A 27,692-nucleotide genomic window follows, 5' to 3' on the forward strand; every position below is an offset into this window, starting at 1 on the left:
ACGGTCTTCCCCCGGTGAGGGCATACATGATGATAATGTCCATCACTGTGGTCCAGACTGAAATATCAAGTATGAATGGATGAATAGAGGTTTTGCCACTGGACTAAAATCTTACAGTTCCATGCAGCAGTAATGTTTGACATCTAAACAAGTGAGCTGATGCCAATTTAATGCCATAATAATAAACCTATATGCTTTGATTAAAGAAAGAAAAGTCAGACAGTTTGTCAGCGTGGACGGGTGTGAACATGTTGCTGCCCAACAGATGATTCTTGGAATGATTTTCCACACATCACGTCTGTGCGTGGACATATTTGGCATTTTTGAACATTTCCAGAAAACCATCTGCGGAACACGGTGGCCTCCAAAGTGATGCAAGGTATTTTGGCTTCCTTTAACTGTGCTAATTAAAAAAATATATGCGTTTGCAAAATCCCGTTTCAATAGGCGAATAACTTCAGGCGTGATAGTTAACATCCAGCAGTGGATTTAAATCCAGCTGTGTTGTGTCTGCTGAAGCTGGATGTTGCACCGTGAGCTCAACTTTTCACTATTTCATATTTATAGCACTGGCTCCATCTCACTTTTATTAGGAACAAATGCTCTTGTACTTACAGCTGTGAATAAATCAGAATGTTCCTAAAAGGGCTTGTGGACCTTGTCTTTTTCAGCTTCAGTGAAGCTGCTTTGACAGGCAGGACAACAGGTCCAAGTCACGGCTGGATCACTCCACGGTCCTACCTGGGAAGTCGGGGAACCGTCGGAAGTCACTGTTCACGTTTCTTGTTTAGTTAAAAGACACAAAATGACTGGAAATGGATGCAGAACCATCTCAAAAAGATGCAAAATGGCTGACATGGACACGGTGGCGGGAGCATCCTCACCCAGGGTGAGGTTTATTTGTAGTGTACCAGGCAAACGGTTCTGTGGAAATCACATGACTCATGCGGTTTGTGCTTCGACTGGCTTAAAAACGGTCAGACGTGTAAACAGTAGATGTTATGTCGGGTTCTTTACAGACTATTCTCTGAAGAATATAAAACCCTCCCTCTATTTCAACTCCACATGGTACAGTCCAATTTCTCCACTCTATAAAGAGCTTTGAAAGCTGCTGCTTCCTGTTTGACAGTGTGGACCTGCGGCAGCTGTGGAGCACAGACAAACATAGGGTAACTGTTCCGCAGACAAATTTCTTTGCTTAAATGTGTGGAACTTTTGCCCCGATCCTCAAAAAGTACTAGTCGTTTAGGTCGTCGGGGTTTTCTTTTGGTTTTCTTAGGTTTGTATTTGTTAGGTCACCAGGAACAGGCTGAAGGCTTCAGACTAACATTTTGAAATTTTTTTAACCTTGTTTTACCATAAGTTTTTACCTTTCATTTACTATGGATACGCCGAAAGGACAAAAGAAATCTATAGGTTCAAGTCAGGTTGCTTAAGTCAACTCAAACAGAATGGCCCAAAGAAACACGACCAAGCATGGTGTCCAGTATGTTCGCCGTCTTATTGATGGTGAGATTTGTTCATTAGGCTTTATGCCAGACCACAATCTGGTTGTTATCTACGTTGTTTGTTTATTGCATATCTATGTTGTAGGTTTATGAGGTGAAACGGGTGGTGGGGGTTGAATTACGAGCATCTTCCATTGTCCTACAGCTAATGCTACAAAACAAAAATGTTAAGCATCGTTGAAAACGCTGAAAAGTCACATCACAACCACCAGAGACATGCGAAATAATCCTCGGTTCAACAACGGCTTATTTACAGATTTTTTTTTTAAAATTCAATTCAGTTATTTATATAGCACCAATTCACAGCCAGCTCAAGGCACCTTACATACCAAAGTAAACCTAGAGCCCATGACAGACTCACAGCTTCACATGATTGTGTGTGCGTGTGTGAAGTTATTGAATTAAACGGCAAATGTAGTTAGATTTACAAACCTGCAACTGGGCAGATTTGCCATCTGTGGCAAAGTGAAGGTTTGAGGTTTTGAGGAGCTGCAAAACCAACCTAAAATGTCCCAAATGCAAACCTTATCAAAGCACAGCACAAACTGGGACCCGTCTAAGCTGAGCCAAGCCAAGCCCCTGGCTGGGAGCAGGAGCAGGAGGAGGTGTGGTCAGGCTGCTGGACCGGCTGATAGTTCAGCTGTTGGGGGCTTGGAAAAGCCTCAGCGTGTCAGTTCAGCTGCTAACACAGACTGAGAGCACAGGTTAAATATAGAGCAGACTTCCACTGCTGACCTGAAGCAAACAGACCGAAAAAGAGAGGCTGAACATCTCCGGGGGGAACAAAAACAGCGATTTGATCTTAAACACAAAGAGTCTATTCTCCACTGAGCTTCTCTCATCCTAAACCTGAGCTACCAGACCAAAGTTGAACAGGACATTCGGTCACTTTGTCTTTGGCAGAGAGGTTGGACTAAAGTTACAGAAAAGAAGACATTTAAGAAACAAACTGATGTGGTATCGCAGAGGACTGGAGTCAGATTAAGGGCTGAACAGCATCTTTGAAGAGCTGAGTGAGCAGGTAAGAAAAAGGGAGTTGGATGTCAATCACAAACAGGTGTTAGTCAAAGTTCGAGGCTTGTTGATGTTCAGTAAAGTTTAGATTTTATTTGGTAAGAAAAAGATTTATCATTTGCCAAAACATATTAAATTAAACGTCAAGTACTGTACTTCAAATATAGGAGTTATCACTTAAAATACAAACCTAAAACTCTTACAACACTTATTTAACTTAGTTGCTAGTGATCTGTTGATTTCGTGGAAGAGTTGCTGAGCAGAGCTTTGACAAATGACCTCATGAACAAACTGCTTGCAGTATAGTACAAAATCAAAATTGTATCAATCAATACTGGGTCATTTCTACAGACATTTTATGGGGGAAACAGCTGGGGGGCCGATTTTAACTACAGGTCTCAACAACTTAGGCAGCTCTGCAAACTAAACCCAGTTTGACATTGAACGTTTCGACAGCAAATGCAGTGGACAGAAAAATAGAAATAGCTCCTCGTGCACTTTAACACTAAACAATTCAACCGCAGTAAAAGTGCAGCCTTCAAACGGATCAAAGACAAACTGCACATTATCACCTACATGAAGGAGGATTGTTGTGAAAGTATTTGTCATATAAATTTAAAAAGACTGCTGGATATAAATGTCATGTTTATTATGTAAGTATGTTCTAGTAATTATGTCCCACCACTGCAAACGTGCGTTTTTATTTCACTAATTTGCCTTTAGTTATGTTTTTAACAGTTCTTCATAGGGCCTGACTTCTCATCTCAGTACTTTAATAGTACTTCATAAGCAACTCCCCCCAGAGCCCCCCTCAGCTGGCCGGTGGCCTGTCATTATGCTTCACAGGGGGATAAACTGCACCCAAAGCTGCGTATCACTGATGACCTCCAGCAGCTGTAGTGATCAGATACTTTTATTACTCTTTCCTCATAAAACACTGTCAAATGTGAAAAAGCAGTCCTTCCCCTGCTGCACGGTCTCCTCCCTGCCTCCACGTTCTGCGGCTGCATTTCACCAAGAGCAGCTCATCCTTCTCCAGACAGCACAGCTTAAGTCCTCCGGTAAAAGATCTATTAAATTAATGCTTCCTAATGTACGGCTTCCTGAGACGAGCATTTACTGGGCTGTGACTGAAGGGAGTTGTAACTCACTGATTCACTGGTACAGCTGCTGTATTCATGAGTCAGGACGAATTCACTCAGACACTCTGCATGGTTTAATTTGCTCCAGCAACTCAGTCTTCATTCCACATACTTTGACATTTTGCCTCTGGTTACATTAAATATTTCTAACTATTCTGTTTGCTACACATTCTGTACATGTAGTTATAATTCAGCTGCTTCTTGTCACTCTCCATGGGGTACAGGACTTTACTGCCTCCTCTTTGCTCCGTCGATTCTGTTACAGGGAGTTTCCCGTATCCAAATAAAGGCTCCTAAGCATGGACGGATTACTGAATAGGGCCCCAGAGGTTAGAGGCCCCTGAGCCACTTGTCTGAAAGCTCCCGAACTCAGTGAAAAGCCACAAATCTAACCAAAAAGTTCAAAACGCTCCCAAACAAACACGGCCCAAAAAAAAAGGCCCAAAAATGGGCACAAATGGATGAACAGCTGAACAATGACCAAAAAGAAACATGACACAGAGACAAAACGGGACCAAAAACAGATGCAAAATGACCACAAATGGTTTTACTTTCAGTCTAAAAAGTGTATTACTGTTACCAATAATGAATATTACATTAGATTGGACGTTTTTGCCCTTTCGTAAGTGCTTTCATTCGTTCACCTGTAGTGACATCTGGAAAATGGGCCCATATGATCCATGTCGTAGCCAAACAATCAACAGAAGAGCTCTTTTGTGTAACTTCCTTTATATTATTGTAGCCAGTAAGCGTTGCCCTGCCCAGATCTCCTGGGACCTTCCGCTCCATTAATAGCTTTGCTTTTTTTCCCCCATGTTTTTATTGCAACTTGTTTTTCTGTGAGTGGCAGAAGTCAGGACATGAGCCACAGAGTCTGCAGATTAAATGGGCTATTTTTCACTAAAAACTCATTTTATTTCCATGAACATAAATAAAGGTGTGAGTTGGACGTAACTTCTGTCAGCGTTATCTCGACGGTTGTCATTGAGTTTCTGTAAAATGTGGAGCACAGACCAACTGTGGGCCATGGGAACACGGTTCAGTCTTTGGGGATGATTTTCCCTCGTTATGAGCCTCCGCTGGGATTTTCACTAACTGGACAACGGATTTGAGACAGACACAATGTGGTTCAAAGCTATTCTCACTTTCTTACGTTTAAATGACCATCGCGCCAACATCATGTCAAGTTTAGTTGCAGGCGTTGGTTGGTTATATGTTCAGGAAACATGTTTCCTCATTGTTTTGCATTTTTGCATGGAAATTAGGAAAAAAATAGGAAAATACTGGCCAGTTAACTTTCTATAAACTAGTTCCTAATTGATTAATCGACCAACTGTTTCAACTCCACTTGAATACAAAATTGGTTTGATCCATTTAAAAACTTCATAAAACCTAAAAATGATGTCGTAAATTAACAAAACCTGTCAAATAAATCCATTAAGAATTTTTAAATTTCCCTCTGATATGGAGTGAGGACAGGGCCAGATGGGAGGCCAGACACTTTTTGCGTTAACATCACTGTCTCATTGTTGCCTTTGCTTCGCTCAAAAACAATCATGTAGACTGTCATGTAGAAAGTGGCATCGAGAAGAAAGCACTCACATAAATCACCTCAAACCTGTACTGACAAGCTACCAATGTGCTGGGATTTGGTGACTGGTGGGGCCACTACAGAACAGTCACATCATTTTTCAGTTAGTCTTTACACGGCAGAATTCGCTGCTTCAATTTCTAACCGTCTCACTGTGTCTTCCCACGGCAGCAGCCCAAGGCCAAGTGATAAGGCAGAAAGCATGAAATCATTCTGCTAATTTAGCTCCGTAATCTGTGTGGGACGTTCAGCAGCATTTGCCCACTTGTTTAGTTTCGTTAGACCCACTGCTGTTCCCATGACAGCATAACAGGGATCAGGAGAGTCAAGGTTTGGGTTCTGAGGAGGACGTGAAAACAACATCATGATGGATCACGCTGGGAAAGCCGTCACGTTGCTGTCACAGATTGTGAAATTAAGAGAGGGTGGATGCTCACATATGATCCTGTAATGTCACCGTGCTTCTTCACTAAAGGCTTTTCGAACGTGCTGAACTTTCATCTGGGTTTTCATCCGTGCTCCAGATTTGCTCTTGCAGAAACGGTCTCCCTCAGAGTCTAGGGCAACATATACGAGCTGGCTTTTGACATGGATGACCACACATTTTGGAAGAAGCAGAAATGAAAACGTTTCTCATCTGAGTAACTGCTTCAGTGCGTCTGTTTGGGATGTTTAGTGCGGCCATGAACTGGTTTATGTCAGATCTGTTTCTGTGACCAAAAAAAAAAAAATCCCATCGTCTGGCATCATAAATGCATCACTGTGAGAGCTTTTCAGATTGGTGGTGGGTTGTAGTGGTGGTCTGAAACCATCTGTCTGAAATAAATGCAACTGAGTGCACAGCACGATGTTGTGTAGCATTATCTGCATATTCACAGGCCTCATTTTATGCAAAGTCCCCTTTGGAGCGTTTTTGTGCGTTTACATGGATTTTCAGTGTGTGTAGACACAAAGAATAAGGAAAGATTTCGCTCTTTCCACCTTTGCAGATAAATGTGCTTGAGCAAAGCCAGTCAGAATTCTCTTCCTTCCAGAGGTCAAACAGGGAGTCATTTACTCCCAGTCCCTCCTTTGGCTTCGAAAGGTTTGAAGTCGTGAAGCTTCATTTTTAATATGTGAGCTGTAAAGTTCAGCGGGGATGATGTTAAAAAAGTTAAGTCAGGGGGGCTAAACCATCAAAACACAGGGGGGAAGGGTCTCCTTGAATTTCATATTACAGTAGCTCCAGTTGAAATTTAGAGAATGAATGAGGGTTCTGGAGCTGATCCCAGCTGTCACTGGCCAAACCAAAACTTTCTCATCCCACAACGTCAGATAATGCAGTTTCCCAAGGCGTCGTTGTTGATGTGTTTCATGTTCTTTGGCGTCACTGTTTAAGGCCACGGGGGCGATGGGGCCTGACTGTCGGACCTCTCGTCATGAAGTTTTCTGTTCGGTTTACTGGGTTAGGCACAAAAAACTCACGTACTTTCTGCTAAAATACACATGTATGTAGGGTCCTGGAAGGATCTTTATTAAAGTGCAGGTCTCTACTGGACTGAGACCTCGGTCTCCTGTGGGAAAATCCTGTGTCTTTTATCATCAACGCTTTACGGAATCAAAGAGTGACGCTCCAGACAAACCCATGCGCCTCATACCGATACAAAAGGGAACCTTTAGCATCAAAATGTAATACCAGAGGACAAGGTGGACATTTTTGATGTCTTCGGAATGGGATCGGGCTGCCTTCAAACATGGAAGTCTTTGGACGGTGGGAGGAAAACCACGCGATCACGCGGAGGACATGCAAACTTGGCAGTGACAAAACCTCCCGTCCTGAACCGCTGTAGCAATAATTCAGTTCAATTAGTGAAGTTGGACTTTTGTGTCACTCTTGCTTGATTCTGCTATAGCACAAATGAAAAAAATGACTTTATCACATTCTTCTTAATTATTGCTGCACAGTTTCTCTGCAGTCACTAAAGTACTGCAGGAATAAGAGGCTTCTTCTCTGAGGCCACTTATGGGATAGTCTGAGCTCTTTTCCTCGCTCATGAGTCATTTCTCTCGTCAGTGACACGCTAAATTGCTGCTGGGCTGACTAGCAACCGCTTGAGATTCATCATTGTTTAGGGGCTAAATGGCTTGTAAAAATGTGAAATGAGCAGTGGTCAAACCCTCCTCATGTGATATCCTGCTCATTTCACAACCCCCCACCCTCATCTTTTCTCAGAGTTTATGAGGGAAGTGACTTCATGCTCATTCCATCTGAAAGGCATGTGAGACTTGGCTTCTGGCTGGTTGCACGTTGGGAGTGATGTCAGCTTCCCTGACTGGTCGTTGCTGATTAGAGCTCTTACACAAACCGCTGAGAGTTTGAAAACCTGGCTCGTGTCGGCCCACGATGACTGGTGTGGTCTGGGAACGAACTGTAATGTGGACAGTCTGCTAGGGTGAAATGGGAAGCGAAAGGAGCCTCCCATCCATCAGTGTCTCATGAGGCCACACAGTTCTAAGGACATCGTTTTAGTGAGCTCCTTTACTGCGTGTATTCACACCTTTGGTGGGACGACTGAAATCACATGAGAAGGGCCAATGGTTAGTTTGCATTCGTGTACTGGTCTGTGATGAGTCCACCATCTTTAATCCTCTCAGTCGAGCTGGCAGTGATATTAGGTGTAACACCGGTGCACATCTGCCAATCTAAGCCGACACGTTTTAAAATGCCCATCAAAATAAAGCTGCTCAGCTCCCCCAGAAGGAAGGTGGGGTGGGGAATTCACAGACAGGCTTAAGTTGGATAAATTCACCACGTTTTGTTTGTTAAAAATATCAATAAGCTGGTATGATATCAGTCGGCTCATGGTTCCTCTTTAGATTCCTATTATAAAGCCGAAACTTTTTGTTTGTTCCGTTTTGTTTCGCTCCGTAGAATCATAGAAATAAATGTTCAATTGTTCCCTTTCTACAAGAATCAACTGTTCAGCAACAGGAATTTCAGCCGCTCTGTTTTCATACATGCAGCACCAGAGCTTTTCTATGAACGTGTTCAGTTACTGTATCGGACAGTGAATTAATGATGAACAGTGATTCCTGCACTTTAACACTCAGACCACAGATTAAATGACTGTATTATGCTCACAGGATCATCAGACAGCGTCAGGTCGACAAACAGGACAGCTGGATGTGTTAGTAAGGCCAAAGGCATGTTCAGCAGTGTGCAGCTGGGCTCACAGCTAAACACTTAACCTACACTTCCAGCAGATGTGTGTGTGTGTGTGTGGGGGGGGGGGTTGTGCTCTGCTGCCAATTCCACCTCTGAATGAGCAAACGTTCATTTAGCAAACATGATGTAAACATCACTGAAGGCTGAGAAGTTTCCCTCTGTGAATGAATCTGTACTGTACTGAGTCCCAACCTCTGACCTGCTTTTCACACTTTACGCAGCTGCATTCAGGATTTTCTATTTTTGCAGCAGCGTCTTCCTGCTTCCTCTATCCTCTGTGGAACAGACCTCCGTGTAAGGCGGCAGGTAGTGACGGCAGAGCCACTTAGCATCTAGATGTTTGGTGCAGCAGCTTTCTGGCGCTTGGTGTTTTTTGTTGGTTTGTAACTTTTGTTTGAGCTGTTTTGTAACTGAGCTGTCTTGATGCTCTGTCCCAGGAGCAGCCTGGTCTCTCAGGCCCTGTCCAGTTATCTGACCATAGGACAAAACGCTTCTGTAAGGCGATAAAATGATATGAATGCAGTTTAAAGACAGTAACAAAACCAAGCACTGATGGTGATTGAACCCGTGTGAGCATCTCTGGGAGTCTTTGGCAAGAGACTTTTGTGAGTTTCAGAGAAATTGAACGTTTTTCAGGAGTTGCTGTCAAATTGTTTGTGTCTTGAATATAAAAGCCGTTTTAATGACGTGGTTGTACCACGTTCAAGCCACGATCCTTCTATTTCTGATATCACTATGATAAGCAGCTGTGATAAATATGCTAAACACGGTAACTCAAGCCCGCAGTGACATTCATGGCCCAACTGTAAGTGTCACTATTTCAAGTACGGCTGCTTGATGCACTGATATCAGTCGGGAACTGTACAGTGTATTTCAGCCTGCAGCGTCAAGTGGTTTTCCAAAGATTTTTAATAGACGAGAACGAGCCACCGATTCAGCAAAACTCTGCTGGACTCTTGCAGCACTGCAGATCACACATGTTGCCATTTTTATCGACTGTGCAGGTACATGTGCAGTCAATGCAGCCATCAAAGTAAAGGAAATGCACTTTGAGCAATGGAAAGTATATCCTCCACAGATGACTGCCTGCATTATCCCCCCACACACACGCTCCTCATGGTAACACAACTGGCCAGACGTCTTAAAATCTCATGAAGCGCAGTCTGCCCTTATATAGTCATATTTGATCTACGAGCCTGCATCTTGGTGAATTTGCACAGCTGCCATCACTTGTAAAGGGAAGCCTGAGTGGCCCAGTCGTGTGCAATTAGGAAGCACATTTAAAGCTAGAAATGATTCTAAGTGAACTTTAAAAAATGAAATAATATGGAGTGAAATGTTAAAGGAGTATTTTTTTCATGCCCTGCTTCTCCATCACACAGGCTCATATTCATACACTGTAAAGCCTGTTTTACATAGAAACTCAGGACAACGTCTGGAGAATCCGGCCCGTCTTTCTATCCCATACATGTCTGCAGTTGGAGCCTTTCCAAAGATGGGGTTTGGGTTTGGTGTAGGCAGTCAAGGAGAAAACAATTAGTGACCAGAGAATCCAGAAATGCCAGCTTCATCTGTACTTGCCCAAGGACACGTCTATAAATATTATTTTTATCCGAGCAGAAACCAAAGCGGACCTCCGGTGGACGGATGCTCTGGTGCTGAGGTCTGTTGAGTTAACAACTGTTGTGGTGTTTTAAAGTGACCCGATAAACACTCCGACTGTTCACAAGCCTGTGCTGTTGTGGAGGAGTGAGAGCTCCAGCTGGGGGGGAAAATGGAGCTTCAGGCATCCCAGTGATTGCTGATGGTTTGCAAAGTGACAGCGTTGGAGTTTGGACAAGTGGGGAGACCCTAAGTCTCCCCCACCCCCCAACAAAACAGCTGTGACTCCCGCACACGGTCAGCTCGCAAATGAGTAGAGCTTACGCTGTACGCTGAGTAGATGAGCGACAGTTGTCACTTTGTCGAATCAGCATCAGTGTCGTCATCTGCAAAGTGCTCTGGTGCAATTCATCTATTTACAGCAAGTATTCAGTCAGATCTCTCCATCTGTAAATCAGCTGTGAGTTCAGTAGGTCTTCACACACGTGTGCATCAGGAGGAGCAGCCTCCCTGAACCAAGACGGTGGCCACAAAACCCAAACCTGCTGTATGTATGTGTGTATCTACCAAACGGACAAACCAGGACCCACTGAACCGTTTTTAGAGAATCTTTAGAGTGAATTGCCTGTTAGAGACCATAAGAAGACGTCTCATCGGGACACTTTTGGAGACACTTGTTGACTCCGGGCTCAACCCTGCAACCTTCTCATTATGAGATGAGTTTTCTAACCACTGGGTCGTCACACCAGCTGCCAACATACCTCCACCACCACTTTTGGACCACTGCAGGTCTCATGTGTCGACCATGGGCCACAGCTGTCTGGGTTTTTATCCAGGCGCAAGCGTAAATCACAGAGACACATCTCATTAAATAACCCTGTGCAGGGACGACCAAAGGTGCAATCTACACGTCATCTGGCAAGTTATATTTTTGGTGTATTTACATTTGTCCCATAGGCCTCGCTCACATGTTGCCCTCTGGGAAACGTTTCTGTCTCTTCATCATGTAGATAGTAATTTACCACGAGTTCACCCTTTAAACTGCACTGAGGGGGTGAATCTGTGTATCTTTGCTTTCTGTCACTCCTTTTTCATTCTGTGCATTGTTTGGTTAGTTTCGATTTCACAAGTCCTTTTTGTAGTTTTCGGTTAAAAAAAGCCACGATTCAATGTGAAAAACAAATTTAAATAAAGTAAAATAAAAGGTGATTCTCTTCCAGCACCTTTGTATTTATTGGTGGCTTAAGTCAGTGTAAAACACAGCTGCAGGAAAACTGCAATATTTTCCTCTAAATTGTCGTAATATCAAAGTATAAAGTAACTAAACAGCAAATTTCCCAAGTTTCTCAGTTTTATTAGCTGTACAATGTAATTATGGGTATTTTTGAGAGAAGCTCTGACTTGATGCCCTGCAGAGGCTCCATCAGTCCCACAACTCATTTCTTTAGCTTTTATTTTATTATTACAGATAATTCTAAGAGGAATTGATCATCATCCAAAATATAACTCAATAAAAGTGTTTGTGGTGAAGCAATTAAAAGAAAACACTTTACGTTTTGAGTTTAAAGTTCTCAGGTGACAATGGAAAAAGCATTTGAACATTTTTTAACGATAACATTAAATCATAGGCAAATAATCAGTCAACATCACTTGTGTGTTTCTATTCCTGGGGCTTCAAGTAGACTTTTTTTTTAGAATTGACCATGTCTCTGTCCTCATCCTGGTCACAGTGAACCAACCCCCGGATCCCAGTTTGTCTCTTGTGACAGTGTTTACACGGATCCTTCTGCTCTGCTGCTCTGGGACTTGAAACGTCACTGTTGGCATTTCAGTGATGCATCGATGTGACACTTGGCAACTGGAATAAAACTTCTAAACAACCTGTAAACAGCCCGTGTCTATTTACAGACTCTATACAAACTGTTTCCTCACTGTTAAGGTGCAAAAAGACGTGGATCTCATGAGGCTTTTGTTTTATTTTAACCTTTTTTTGTCAGTGTATTTTTAGTTCATGGATGGATTTTTACCTCCAAAGAACACAAACATTTTTCAGTTTGAGATGTTTCAGTCTTAGAACATGAAAATTGACCAAATCTGACGCCTGACCATCAGAACGAGGCCGGTTTTGATGCATGGGACAAACTGGCATCTCCCCCGAAACAACTATTAATAACAGGCGGCGGTAACGTGGTTGCTACCACTTCACTGCCAGCATTTTCTGTGGCTGAGTCACAGTCTGCTTTCATTCAGACCTGCAGCCTCGAGGAACTTTGGCCTCTTTCTTGTCCAGTTTTCTCAGGAGCCCCCCTGCCGACCCGACAGGTTGTTGTTATTAGTGAATAGTGATAGCCATGCTCTCATCCCTCCAAGGATGATCATCAACAAGCTCAGATTTTCAATCCTGAGATATTTACTGTATGTGATAAAACTACTCATTTGACCTGTAACCAACACCTTTAAAACCTGTTGTGCACTTAGTGAGAATGAGGTCCAGATCAAACAGGGTCGAATGAAGGCCTGTAACAGGATGCACACTCTTCCTTTTTGCCTTCCTCCATAGAGGGGGCAACAGTTTAACAAGGAAAAGGTTTTGTGTGGTCTGATTTACACTCATTGAGCCAAAGGGGATTAACGAGGACACACCTGGGGCTGAGATTTGATCCTGCAGACCTCTGCATCCCAGCCTGATGCGAAACCCGTTGAAACACCAAACCACCTTAACTGGCAACGTGAGCAAACCTCTCACCCTCAGTTGCTGAGTCTCCCGTGTTCACCTGTTCCCATCTGAACCAAAGTTTGGACCTTAGAAATGAGCAGTAAAGCACCAATGTGGCACAGCCAAAACGCTTATTGTGACAGATTTGACTTTCAGGATTGTTGAGGGAATCCCTGGTCCTCAGTTCCAACAGGTTTGAACTGTTGTACAGTTAAAGTGGTTTAAAATATCTCACTGGTGCTACAACAATCATTTTCCAAACCACACTATTATTATTATGTTTTGCCTTAAAAGCAGCTTTTAGTGCCAGTAATTTATCATGGTGAGCATTTCATCACCTTTGTGTCACAGTCGTGGTAACTCTGCATGGAAATGTGCTTTTGTGGTGAAACTCAACAACAGGCGGAATTTCACTGATGTTGAACTTGCTTTGGGGCCTAGTTTGAGCAGCACAGTGGATGTAACTGAATGCCTGTAAAGTTCCCTCTGACCTGTCTGCATTCAAATATTTCTCTACTTCTAGCTGAACAGTGCTTCCAGGTGACATCACTTGGAGGCAGCTTTAGTTCAGATTGTGTCATCTTGTTGCTGACACCAATACGTTTGTAATCACGGTCAACCTCCCCCAGATGACATCATCTGAACTCCTGATGATGAAAAACTCCTGATGATGTCATTCTGAGGAGTTTTTCAGCTAGACTTGGAGAAATATTTTCATATGCAGAAGTCCAAAAGGATTAATGTACATTAAAATCCCTAAACTAAAGCCAAAGAAAGCAAGTTGAAAATTGGGGACGTCGCCTTTAAGACAAATGTATGTATTCAAATTTGGATGTTTTTGGAAAAATAATGGAGAATTATTATTTCTTCCTGCATGGAAACAGTGCTTCTAAACATTAGAGCATCGCTCAAGTTTCCACACAGAAGCTGATTTAAGTAGTAATACTACACAAGAAAAACAAAAGTGACTAAATGTTGACTGTGATGGATTACTGATGTCAGCTTACATTTAGTTCTCTACACACTGACTCGAACAGTGTTGAAACCAAAACCTAACGGCTGCTGGAAGGGAGGAAAATAAATTATACGCTCACAGTGTGTGTAACAAACATCTGGTTTTCCATTTATTTTTGCTCCTCTCACAGGTAAAAATGCGATCCAGGAGCTGCACCATGCAGGGTCCAGACGACGGACGCATCCAGCACACGAAGGGCTTCATCAAGCAGGACGAGGAACCTGCGGCCGAGCTGATGAAGAGGAAGGTGAAAGTCCAGCGAGAGGAGAAGGATGGAAGGACGGGCATGTCTGGGACCACAAGGAAGACCCAGAAGCCTGCAGAGAGCAAGACCATGGCAATGCCAGAACTTTCCAAGAAGGAGCTGCTTCAGCTGCTGGGAGTCATGGAGGGAGAAGTTCAGGTGGGAAGAAGGCTCCTGTCAAAGTAGTTTCTGATTGTTTTAATGGCTACGCTAGAAGAAGACATAAGCTAGGAAATGTGATCACTCGCTAAACATCAGTCTCCTTAAAGCTCAGCTTTTGGTCTCCACCAGCTTTCTTCACCAGCCGGTCTCTGACTGTATCTGACAGCTGGTTGGTGCACAGCTAAAGGAGGCTAAAGAGGTTTGTAGGTGGTGAACTTGGTGAAAACATCTGGTGGTGGTGCTGGTCACTGCAGCTGAAATTGATCTGGAAAGTAACAGGTATCTTTTTTTGAATCAATGTAGGGGAGTTAAATGTAATATATAAATATTGGTACAATGTACAATATTTCCTAACAAAGTTTGGAGTAAACGTATAAAGCAGTTGATGCTGCTCCATTTTTCTCTAACAATCGCTCTGCATCTACATAAAATTGACACATTGATGTCTCTCAGCATGATGTGGACTGTGTTTCCAGCTAAACCGTGTCCGCCAGCTGGTGCTGGGCTCCAGTCTGATAATGATTTTCTAATGGAGGCACATTTATGAAGTCCTCTCCAGAGAGGCAGGATGCTGCTGCCTCACCCTCTGTTTCCATCCTGCTCATCTGTTTGGACATGTTGAATGTTTTCCATTAGCACTGGGACAGACAGAAACGCCCAGTGCAGCGTGACATTTCACACAGGAAGAGCTGCAGCTTTTGTTCTGCTTGGTTTCACGAGCACTGACAGAGCCTGTGGGCGACAATATCATAATGAGGCCATTTTGAGTTTCATCCCCTGCGATATCACAATAATAGGTGTAGTGAAGGAAAATGCATCAATATTGCAAAGCCATGCAAATGAAAGTAAAGATTTGCAGCAGCATTAATGTGCAATGATGAATGAAAGTGAGCCACACGTTCCTCCATTCACATAAACACACACTTTGTTTGAATCAGACTTGAACTGAAACCCACCGTCCTGCTGCCATAAATACTGAGTCAGACCACGATTGGATGAAGCATTATTTTGATAATTAGTTACCTTTTAGAAACGGACCAATAGAAAAAATTAGGGTTTAATCATAAGTCACTGCAGATTCCTGGGGTGAAGTTTTCAGTAGCTACGCAGCAGTAAAGTAAAGTAATTATATATATATATAGTATTTATATATATTTATTGAGTTATTATACTCAAAACTCAAAAAATCAACCCCATTATTATCAGCTGCAACATTAAAGTAATGAACACATTCATGCATCAATTATTAAAACCCAGTAATATCATATTTACTGATGTGAATACTTTCAACATTTGTTTTAGAAAATGCGATTTTGCTTTTGCAGGTATCATTTTAAATGCAGATTGTCCCCACATGCTTACAGCATTATTTACAATAGCATTGTTTTTGTGGCATCACATTTTTAGGGACATTCTGATCCCAATAGGCCTAAATAACCCTGAGTTACACGAAATCCAACACGAAATTGTAGAACGTCACAGAATACTCAAATTTCCTGTAATAATATTTAATTACCAACACGAGCAGCACAACTTAAAAAATGATTTTTACATCAGAATAGAATAGAACTTTGTCACTGTAACATGTGCAACAACATCCATCCAATTTCTATATAATTATAGCTGCTATAAAAAAACTACTCGCTATCTGTAAATTTAAAAGAGTAAAACATGCTAAGATCCACGCAGACCTGTACATGATACATTGCAACGATCCCTCCATGATCAACATATATTCATGCTCAGTTTGTATTTGCAGCATTTTATTGCAGTTGGGTAAAAACATCAACAGTTCAAACAGAGAGACTCCAGAGTGAGATGTGTCCTTTACGATGGACATGAGGCAGCATCATCTGTATCATTATAACATTTTTATTTTCAGTCACTCTGTCTATTTCTATTTATTTTACACATTCCTGTTTCGTGCTCTGCTGTTTCGACTTATGCTCATGTTTTACTGCTTTTATCTTATTCTCCGACTCCACCGTGCGTCATCAGCATCCAGCACCAGCTGCAATGGTTTATGAACTAAGTTACATGTAGGACCGCGCTCACTGTCCACCGCTCTTTAGTTGTGAAATGATATGTGGTGCAGCTCCCTCTGCTGGTGCAAACCCAGAGGAAGCAGGACACAAATGATGATGAAGGTGATATCAGGGTAAAAGCAGCTGATGGGGTAATGTTGTGCACGGGCGGAGCTTGCAGCATCATGCACACAGGGGTGTGAGTGAAGCTGTTTCACAGCTTGTTTCACAGCTGTGAATAAATTTTAAAGATGCACTTATGGACTTATCCAATATGTAGTAAATGTTTTACCATTTTATTTTACTTATTTTATTCCTTTAATGTATTATTTCCAGATTGAAAACATGTTTATTGCTTTAATTCTAACACACTTTTCCTGTTTTGTTTTTTTATACATTATTTAATTTTAATTCTATTTAAGTTGATTGTTTTACCTCTCAATTTGTTGATTAGTCCTTCTATTGTCTCTCTCTGTCTCTTAGGGCTTAAATCTATATTTGGATGAAAAACCACGATATCGATACATTGAGAGGTTGTAAGAGTAAAAGTTTAAATCAGTCCTCTAAATATGTGCAGCAGCAAAGAGCAGGACATGTTTAGTTTAGGTTTTGTGTGTGTGTGTGTGTGTGTGTGTGTGTGTGTGTGTGTGTGTGTGACGAGGCTTCAGTGCCTTCATTTTTTTGGTGTTTGTAGACACACAGATACTGTAATGTGCTTAATGGGAATGTAACTATGTGTGTTCCATACGAACATGCTACTAAACAGCAAAACGTGTTTCCATCAATTTCAAAAGAGTAGAAAAGTCCAAATATAAGTTAATAAATCCGTACGAGGACATTTGTTTCTACCACAAAGGTGCTCGCATCCTCCACTGTCTAGCTGCATAGCAACCACCTACAAACTCCTTAGCAACCACCTAGAAACCATCAGAGTTTCTACATCCCAACAACCCAACAGTCAATGTGCATGTTATTCTTTAAAACAAAGTCTTAAACCTGTTAAGGGTGTTTCACCAGTCCCTCCATCCTGGTCAACCAAGACACACACACCCACACACACACACACAAGAAATAACACCACAAAACCATTTTTCATAATGATCAACAGAGACAGTCTCTGTCAGGGTGCACTCACCCTTTTTACAAGAAAGACGGTTAAAGACTCGTAATGTCTTCTCAGGCCAGGGAGGACGTCATCAACCTGCTGAAATCAGAGAGAACCAGGCCAGAGACCCTGGAGGCCCACTACGGCTCTGCTGCCCCCACCAAACCCCTGCAGGCCCTGCAGAGAGACACACTGCTCATCCACAGCAACAACAGCACCGAGGACGTGTACGAGAAACCCATGGCCGAGGTGAGGACAAGGGCTGGACTCTGTGGGACGTCGTGAAATGTCTGTGTAAAGAGGGTCTAAACTTTTAATTTGGTGGTGTGTTGATGCCAGACTTCAGGCAGATAAAGAGTGAAAGTGGAGCCTGAAATCATGTCCTTTTGTGCTGAGGGAGTCTGCAGGGTGTAAGACAGCGAGAAGGCTGAACGAATGTGTAGTGAGCGTCACTGTATCTGAATAAAGCTCCTCGCTGCTCATTGTTAGCCCACAAATCACCGCAGCCATAACTAATGCTTTGAGATACTGGCACCAGCAGGTGCTAATAAGGAGTGTGGATGTGTTCCCGTCAGTTGGACCGTCTGGAGGACAAACAGAAGGAGACATACAGACGGATGTTGGAGCAGCTGCTGCTGGCTGAGAAATGTCACCGCCGCACCGTCATGGAGCTGGACAACGAGAAGCGAAAACACGCCGACTTCATGAACAAGAGCGACGACTTCACCAACCTGCTGGAGCAGGAGAGAGAGAGGTGAGGCTAAAGTGTGTGTGTGTGTGAGAGCTGAGGATGGAGCTACCTCACACTAACATGCTTATTCTCACGTAATAACGTATTTTACTTGTTATGAACTTGTTTTCATAAACCAGACAGAGACACCTCAAAGCTGCGGTGACACATTCTGCTCAGAGAGGTCGAGCTGTAGCACTTTTAGTTCCTCAGTCCCTCCTCAGTTTCGGGAAAACATATTTTTTCCAAGAGATTCGTGCTTATTTTTCCAGCAGCAGACATCAGATAAAACCCTGAGCAGAGTGATGGATGGATCTGATATCTTTATCAAACCAGCGGAGCATCATGCAGATCCAAGAGTGGTTCAAAGCTCTTAGGTTCATCTTTAACCTTTTGTTATAACTTCGTTTTGTTTGCATACAGTTTAAATGTTCTCACTGCAGAGGAGGCATCGATGCTGTAATTCGAATTAGTTGAAACCAATTGGCTTGAAAAAACCAAGTAACTGGAATAGGAATTGTATTTGTAGCTGCGAACACTTATGAACTGTACAATTACAATTTCTATTATCATATTTATGTCACAGATGCACCCTAAGGCCAGTGTGGGACGGCCCGGGAGTCCCACTGTTTGACTGTGTTAGGGTTAGAGATAACGTCAGCAACATTATTACAGATAATATGACCTACTGAGGATAATGGCATGTTGAGCAGGTCCTTACTGGCCCATAGCAATGGTGCTGATAACAATGCAAAAAGCCACTGAATACAGTGATTTCATTCAAAGTGGGTGAATGTGGGCTCATCACCAACAACCAACTCAGCTTTTATGGTTTCCCTCCACCATTTTACTGTTGTACAGCGTCTTTCAGCATTTCGTAGTTCTGCTGCGTACATCTTAAATTGTTTAAATGGCAAAAGCTTTGCAGTGAGGGGGCAGATACGCTTCTGTTTTTCTTTCAAATGTCCTGAGCACTGGGTTGATGCCTGTGTACAAATGTGGCAGTATACACATCCAGCTTGCAGCATCCAAACACTTTCCCTGTATTTCAAGCATGTTAAAGCCAAGTAGCTAGATGAGGGTCAGATGGTGGCCAACATGACACTTGGTAAACCTTCAAATACCAGCTGAAACCTGAAGAGGGCTTCCCTGCACCTGGTTATGCCCCACAGGATCTCAGACCTCTTTGTATGGCTCGTAGCAACGTCCTTCAAATCTTCTGTTTACCTCTGTTTATTCAGCATGTGTCTACCTGCTCACTGCACACAGTCAGTCCTGCTCTCATCACAATTACAATTAGTCCCTCGGCAGGTCAGTTTAAACTGTGTTCATTATTCCTCGTGGTTATTTCGGTGGCCGCGGTTTGTAGTTTACAGGTCAGATTGTCCACATGAAACTGTCCACATTCTGCTTGTCCTCGCCCTGCTCTCGGCTCACAGCTCTGTCTGATAACACATTCCTGTGGGCTGAAGTCAGCGTGCAGATTTGCTGCAGGTGATATCATGAATGTGTCAAGCCTAAACACAGAGAGGGTGATGTCATTCCCAACAGAGATCCTGCCGGACGATTACAGCCTCTGTTTGCGTAACAACACTCAAGCGTACATCTATTATCCATGACATTTTGACCACCAACCCAATATCAAGTAGGCCCCTGTTGCTGCCAAACCAGCCTTGACCTGTTGAGGCATGGATTCCACTAGACCTCTGAAGGTGGCCTGTAGTATCTGGCACCAAGCCGTCAGTGGCAGATCCTTGAAGTCTTGTAAGTTGTAAGGTGGGACCTCCACGAATCGGACGTGTCTTTCCAGCACATCCCACAGATGCTTGATCGGATTGAGATTTGGAAAATTTGAAGTCGACACCTTGAACTTCTTGAACCATTTTTGCAGAGTGGCAGGTGCATTATCCTGCTGAAAAAGCAGAGACTAGGGCTGAACTCAGTTAGCAACAATATTTAGGTAGGTGGTACGCGTCAAAGTAGCATCCACGTTGGCAGGACCCAAGGCCAGGAGAACATTGCCTGACTCCTTTCTATCAAACTCAGTATTAATGAAAGGGGTTGCCTGACCACACAGGTCAGTCTTCATTCCAAACAGTGTTTGCCCATGACCCTGTTGCTGGTTCACCACTTTGGGTACATCCTGACCACTGCAGACCAAGAAAAACCCCACAAGAGCTGGAGTTTTGCAGTTGGTCTAAACCACGTGCCTAGCCATCACAATTTGGCCTTTGTCAAAGTCGCCTCGCCCTTTTCCATTTTCAGCTTCCACTGCACTACAGCATCCAGTTTTTCCGACCACAGTGTTTTTAAAATCTGTAATGGTTCATTTTAGGCTCCCACAATAATTGGTTAAGACTGGGGAAAACTTCGAAGAACCAGTCTCTCTCTAACCTTAACCAGGGTTGGGGTGGGGGGGTGGTCTAGCCTTTTGTTGCCTGTATCACAGAACTGTGGTCTGTGCTATTACAGCCTGGCAAATGACCTTAAGGAGGTACGTTAACAGCGTCAGGGGCTCACATTTGTGCCCCTGTTTTTATGAGACAGTGACTTCTGAGTGCTTGGCGACCCTAGATCCATGTCTGCCAGGGGTTCATGTGGTTTGAGACGCTAGGATAGAAACCAGTAAATGATGCTTGTCTTCACAAACATGTAGATTTGTCTCTGTAATTTCACAGTGGTGTACAATTCTGATTCATGTTGAAACGCAGCCTCAACAAAAAAATCCAGTAAACAGTCAACAACGAATGTGTCTCGTGTGTGTCAAAGTGTTCTTGTTGTCTGATCTGATTAAGAGTGAACACTGACTGTTGCAGCTATAATTAGCTTCAGGTCTGCATCTCATGGTCTGTTTTGTAGGCGTTCAGCACTCTCTTCTCTCTCTCACGGCCTTCTGTCAGCACTGGAGTTATGAATAGAGCAGCTTTCTGCACAGACTTCATCTGCCAGTGAGGCTATAATGACAGCTACTCAGTCCTGAGAGAGGATTTATTATATATTTATATTTTAAAGCTGCACTTGGGGAGATGTATTAAAATGCACTCAATGAGATGGGTAGACGTCAAAAAAACTGGGACGGCAGCCACAGAATTTTCTAATGTCTCCTGACCTGATGGATTTAAAGCCTTGACAGAGCAGAATCTACAGATGTCACCATCGCGTTGTCATTTGCTTCATCCCTCCTCGTTCAGATGTACAAGTCTCGACACCGGACAGAAGTAAGAGGTGTCTTGGAGGCTTTAACTGTGCAACAGAAGTGTCTAAACCACCAAATACAGCTAATTAATGCACAAAGTTCTCTCTTATCCCAGTGATATTTCAGTACAATATGTATTTGGGATTATTAGTGCAGTGATAGAAAGCATCTGCATCTGTAAGCTCTTTGCACTGCTAACATTTGGCTCATTTAGGCGCCTCTGCAATGCAAACCACAGGCCTCCTCAGGCGTCTGAGGCGATGATCTCACACACACACAATTTAGCCACTATGGAGAAATTATATCCCTGGTCGTCTCCTTTTGCACGACAGAGTGGGGCAGGGGGTGGTGTGGTTGTATGGGGGGGGGGGGGGGGGGGGGGGGGGGGGGGGGGGGGGTATTGTGCTCTCCAAAACAAACACTCTTGCTATGTATTGTTGTCTTGTTTCTATGGAGACACTGCTGGGCTGCAGGATGGACAGGAGACAATTTTCTTTGGATCGGGCTCAAAAGTGAAATGTCTGAAACTGTAAAATTGGCTTCATGTGTTATCACACCTGCTCCTCAAGGGAAAACAGAGCAGATAGAAGGAAGAGCTCGCTGAAAGCCTCCTCCTCAGAGTCCAAACAAGGGCTGTGCTTCTGTGCACCATATATGGACGGGTGGATGACATCACCGGCCAGAGGAGCGGTGCAGCTCAGCACAACATCCAACTTTTTCATTGTCCACTGGTGACATGTTTGGAATGTGATGGCTAACTCCCGGCGGAGTCGGGGGCCCCTCCTGCCTTCAATCTCTGACCCAGTGAGACTCAGCAGCCGCAGTTTGGCTCCAGCTCAGCATTAGAAACACACACTCAGATATGGATCAACCTGCCCTGCATCCTGACCCGTTGGTAAGTTGAGTTTCGGGGGGCAAAAGACATTTTTGCTGCAGAAGGAGCAGACTGTGAAGGTGTCTGTGCAGGAGTAGGGAACGTGGTTTTTAGGATTTTCACCGCTTCTTGTGCAGTGCTGGGACCTGTTTGTGTATCTGATGTGACTGTGCTTGTCCCATATGAAATTGCATATGAGAAACAAGAACTCAGGCAGCACCTCTTCGTATTGTTTTTTCCAGTTGTTTGATATGTTATTGCTTCTTTAAAAATCATCAAGTCTACGAAGATTTTCAATCATGCAGTTCTTAGTCCAAAATTTGCTACCTCATTCCTATTTGTTGTGTCCAAAGTCAACAAGCAAGTGGGCAAGTTTGGACACAAATTCTCCCAGGGTGATGTAAACGGAGGCTGAAGGGCATCCACACAGGCTGAATATGTTTCAGCTTGAGAGATAAAGAGACGAGGGAAAAGGGGGCCGAGGGGATGGTGAGCGTCCTGGAATTAGTTAGTCAGGAACGCTCTACACACACGGTATGAAGCTGGCTTCCTTACAGCGCTGCAGGTTTGGACAATTATCACAGAACGTACAAAAACAATCCAACACAAAAGCACCTTCAAGATCGACGTAACACTCACTGGAAATCGATTTGTGTTGCTCATGTCAGGTTGTTCACAGAGGCACCTGCAGAACAGTTTGAAAGGGATAAAAAAAAGAATCTCTCAACAGTCACTAGGTGTAAATGTATGATTCATCATAATAAACAACAATATTAGTCCAAATGTGGAGACACACGGTTGAAGTTATGAAGTAAAAAGTAAATTTCTGACTCCCTACGACAACAGCTAACAGTATCACAACTTCCACCATCACAGCTTCCAGATCCCCTCGCTGATATCAGACTAAAGATGTTCTAAAGGTTCAGAGTGAATCTGGGCTGGAACAGAGGAAAGTAGATTTTTTTTTTTACCTCTGAATTTTGACTAACATTAATATTTTTTTAATCATCGCTGTTCTTGCTTTATTTTTGTTCCTTGACTGGAGGAGATGAGCTTCACTTTATTTAGCCTGTCAGGTTTGGGCTAAACTGGTTACAGCCATCTTTTTTCCTTCAACCCTTTATCGGGCAACGAGCCATATATGGTGACTCCCACAGGCTTTACAAACATCACCCCCCCGTCTCTCAAACGGCTTCATAAAGTACCCTGAAGCAGGACTGGACTGAAATTGACTTTGACGGTGATCAGAGTCGTCTTGGTTGAAAGCAGGTTCCTAACATTATTTTGTTATTGAGGTTTGAGTTTACAAGTTGGATTTTTGTGCACTTATTTGTTTACATTGTTTTTATATCCACCCATTACACTCCAGGTAATTTAAAATTTCCAAGTTTATAAGTACGTTAACATACAATTTTTATAATTCATTTGTATACTTCGACCGGGGATTGAACCACTGACCCGGTGGTCCGTGGACGACTGCCTTACCAACTGAGCTACAGCAAAAACAACTACTGCAGAGAAAGCAAGGATCAATTTGTTCTTAAAGTTGAAACAGTAGGTTGAAAACCTTACAGAAGGAAAAAACAGCATAGATTTCAATCTTTGTATCCCCTTTAATAATAATAATAATGTGTCCAAATATTGGTGATTAAAAGTGATCTCTTTCATGTTGTTATTTTCTCTGTGTGTTTTTAGACTCAAAAGACTGCTGGAGCAGGAAAAGGGCTACCAGGCTCGTAAAGACAAGGAACACAGCAGGAGGCTGGAGAACGTCAGAGCGGAGCTGGTGAAGCTCAAGTCCTTTGCCCTGATGTTGGTGGATGAACGGCAGCTGCACATTGAGCAGATTGACCTGCAGAGCCAAAAGATCCAGGACCTCACTCAGAAGCTGCAGGAAAAAGAGCAACGACTGGTGGCTGTAACTGATGCTGCTAAGGAGGACAACAAAAAGGTCCTCAAGCTGGAGTCTGAGCTCGAGCACAAGGCAGCTAAGTTTGTGCAAGAGCATGAGGAGATGAGCACCAAGCTGGCTGACCAGGAGTCCCAAAGCCGGCAGCTGAGGCTTAAGTTGGCAGGACTGGCAAACAAAATTGAAGACCTTGAGGAGAGCAACAAGGTGCTGCAGAAGTCAGAAGAAGACCTGCAGGAGCTCAGGAAGAAGATCAGCAAAGGGGAGTCCGGTAATTCATCACTCATGGCCGAGCTGGAGAATCTGCGGAAGAGAGTGCTGGAGATGGAAGGCAAGGACGAGGAAATAACCAAAACTGAAAATAAATGTCGGGAGCTGAGGAAGAAGCTACAGGATGAGGAGAATCACAGCAAGGAGCTGAGGCTGGAGGTGGACAAACTGCAGAAGAGGATGGTTGAACTGGAAAAACTGGAGGGTGCTTTCAACAAGAGTAAAATGGAATGCTCTCAGCTTCATGCAAACCTGGAAAAAGAGAAACGTGTCGTGAAAGATCTGGCTGGAGAGCTGGAGAGGGTGAAAACCCAGCTGAAAGAACTGGAGTCATCAGAGTCCAAGTTTGAAAAGGCAGAAATGGTCCTCAAAGACGACCTCATGAAGCTGAAGTCCTTCACAGTCATACTGGTAGATGAAAGAAAAAATATGGAAGAAAGACTGAAACAGGAAGAGCAAAAAAGCGATGATTTGAGTAAGATGTTCAAAGCAGAGCAAGGCAAGGTTACAGAGGTCACAGAGAAGCTAATTGAGGAGAGCAAAACGCTTCTCAAATTCAAATCAGAGATGGAGTTAAAAGTGACGACTCTCACTAAAGACAACGATGAACTCAAAACGAAACTAGCAAGTGAAGAGGAAAAGTGTAGGGAGCTAAGTAACAGGCTAAGTGGGATGAAAATAAGGATTGAGGGACTAGAGGAGATAGAAAGGGAAATGCAGAGAAATTGGGCCAACAAGGCCAGTAACACAAATCCAGATGATGACAACAAAGTAAAAGAGCTCACGCAGGAAATTGAAAGACTCAAGAGCAGGCTCAAACAGCTGGAAGTGGTGGAAGGGGATTTGATAAAAACAGAGGATGAATATGATTTGCTGGAGAAGAAATTCAGGACTGAGCAGGACAAAGCAAATGCGCTTTCCAAGCTTCTGGAAGAGATGAAAATTCAGATTGCCAGAAACAAAGCAATAGAGAAAGGGGAAGTCATGAGTCCGGAGGCCGAGCTGAGAATCCGCTGCAAGATGGAGGAGGCGAAATCCAGAGAGCTGCAGGTGGATGTTCACGCCCTGAAGGAGAAAATCCATGAACTGATGAACAAGGAGGACCAGCTCTCGCAGCTGCAGGTGAATTATGCTGTTCTGCAGCAGAGGTTCTTGGAGGAAGAAGAGAAGAAGAAGAACATGAGTGAAGAGGTGGAAAACCTTACCAAAGAGTTGGAAGCCACCAAGTGCTACAGTCGGGCCTTGAGGCCTAGCATGAACGGCAGGAGGATAGTTGACATCCCAGTTACCTCTACAGCCGTGCAGACAGATGTGATGGCAAGTGAGCCGGCTGAGGATGAAACGGCAGCAGGCTTCATCCGAAAATCCGTCCTTGAGGAAAACCATTTGATGAGCAATTTGCGGCAGCGGGACCTTAAGAAGCCAACAGTTCTTGAGCGATACCCTCCGGCATCTGCAGACCTTGGGATAAGAAAATCCTGGATACCGTGGATGAAGAAAAAAGAGGCCATCACACTCACCCAAACCACTCGCGAGAAAACCAATGGAGCAATCTTGCTCCGTCCACGTCAAATGTCCCAAAAACCAGTTCAGCCACTCCACATCCGAGTGACTCCGGATCACGAGAACAGCACTGCCACCCTGGAGATCACCAGCCCTCAAGCTGAGGATTTCTTCTCTAGCACCACTATTATCCCGACTCTTGGTCAGAAACCTCGAATCACAATCGTCCCCAAGCCCACGGCTGCGACCTCAAAGAGCAAAGCCTGTGATACAAGGGGAGGACTTGATCGAGCCAAGTCTCCAGTTACAATAACCACCATCTCCAGAGCTAAGAGTCCAGAAACTAGCTATGGCAGTGGCTCTGGCAGCCTTCAGTCTCCGGTCTCCATCATCACAGTCAGCGCTACTCCTGTGGCCGAAGCATGCACCTCATCGGAACCTCACGAATTCTCTGCGGGCCGCACTGTGATTAAGATGACTCCAGAAAAGCAGCCTGGGCCCGCACCTGTCCGGAAATACAACCCCGGCAGCAACATCATCACGACAGAGGACAACAAGATCCACATCCACTTGGGTCCACAGTTCAAAAGGCCTTCGGAGAGTTGCAATAGCCCCACGTTTACACTCAGACCTCTTGGTATGACCGCAGACAGCAAAGAGGCATCGACAGGAACCGTGCTCCGCTCGCCACACCAACCCTCAACGGGAAAGAGCAAAATGACGAGCAGCATAACAATCACACCCGTCAGCTCGGCGTCCTCCAGGCCGACGCAGTCAGTGGTGAGAAACCATCACGTCTCACGTTTATCACCTGCTTTTATTTTTGGCTCTTTGAATGATTTCTGAATTTTTACATTGCAGTTACAACTGAAATATTTGAAAATGAAATCAGGTGGTGTGTGCTGCCTAGCTAGCAGTCTGTCCAGGTATAAAAAGTGCACTTATAAACACACTGCTAACACTGGAATGATCTAACATGCATCAAATCCCACTTGGGACGCCTTTCTGAGGGTCTCACGTGACTGACAAGTTCCCCCTTTAACCAAAATGTGACCCATTTGAATGGCTCAGTTTTGCACTTTGAGCACATTGATGTACAGATAATTGACACAGTTTGAAAACCTCCACCCATCTACCACAACATTGACACCACCCAAAAAACCTTGAGAACAGCGCAATCAGTTTTTCTCTCCCAATAATCATCCCATGACCCCTCAGCCCCTAAAGGTTTTGAAAAAAAAAAAAAAACTAGCTTATTTTCTAATGTTTATCATAAGACTGACTTTTCCAGTGACTCGTTTGGAGCAGTGTGCAAATTCAGTACAGACCGTGAAAAAACAAAGCTGGTGCAGGGACTAGTGCATAAGTCTGGAAATGATAATCCTGCTTCATCTTTGATGTCACGTGGTCACTAATTATTTCAATGGCAGAAACCTTCCCTGATCAGAGGAAATCATGTTGTGGCCTAAATTTCATCACAAGTTGGACTTATTTTCTCAACATTCATCCCTTAACAGTTTTTGTGAGCTGCCCAAAAACCATCTGGTGCGTGAAAGCTGGTCATCCAGAAACTGTGATTGCCCCTTTCGGACATGCACTGGAATTCTGCCATTCTCCTGCGAACGCAAATGTCCAAGTGAAATACTTCTGACATGTCTGAAAGGGGCTTTAGTCTGGAGTTCATGTGTAAAACAAGCTCAAGTCTAAGTTAATTAACCAGCAATGTCGGAAAAACAGGTTGCTTGAAACGACTTTCGCTGTTCTGATGATAAAATATTCAGTCCACTGAATGATTAGATAGATCTTTAACTTTCTGAATCAAAACAGAAATGTTGGAATGTCAGTTATGTGGGTTTCCTCACGTCATCAGGAACGGGTGAGA

The 27,692-nt window shown here is 43.6% G+C and overlaps 1 protein-coding gene across 4 annotated transcripts in view; it reads left to right on the forward strand.

The window, feature by feature from the left end:
• LOC137103071 (filamin-A-interacting protein 1-like) overlaps nt 1-27,692 on the forward strand; it is a 29,837-nt gene that overhangs the window by 1,655 nt on the left and 490 nt on the right. The window contains exons 1-6 of one of the 4 annotated variants that reach the window (XR_010911352.1): nt 2,155-2,529; nt 13,924-14,196; nt 17,404-17,577; nt 17,904-18,082; nt 23,824-26,590; nt 26,672-27,686. Coding sequence is in view for 3 of the 4 variants with exons in the window: in XM_067483091.1 (XP_067339192.1) it covers nt 13,930-14,196; nt 17,404-17,577; nt 17,904-18,082; nt 23,824-26,590; nt 26,672-26,736 (3,452 nt within the window). In the remaining variant the exon portion in view is untranslated. Of the gene's footprint in view, nt 1-2,154; nt 2,530-13,923; nt 14,197-17,403; nt 17,578-17,903; nt 18,083-23,823; nt 26,591-26,671; nt 27,687-27,692 lie in introns of those variants that run through there. The other 3 variants (XM_067483091.1, XM_067483089.1, XM_067483090.1) reach the window with 3 other exon arrangements.

The sequence above is a fragment of the Channa argus genome, chromosome 17 (genome assembly GCF_033026475.1).
Source record: "Channa argus isolate prfri chromosome 17, Channa argus male v1.0, whole genome shotgun sequence".
NCBI lineage: Eukaryota > Metazoa > Chordata > Actinopteri > Anabantiformes > Channidae > Channa > Channa argus.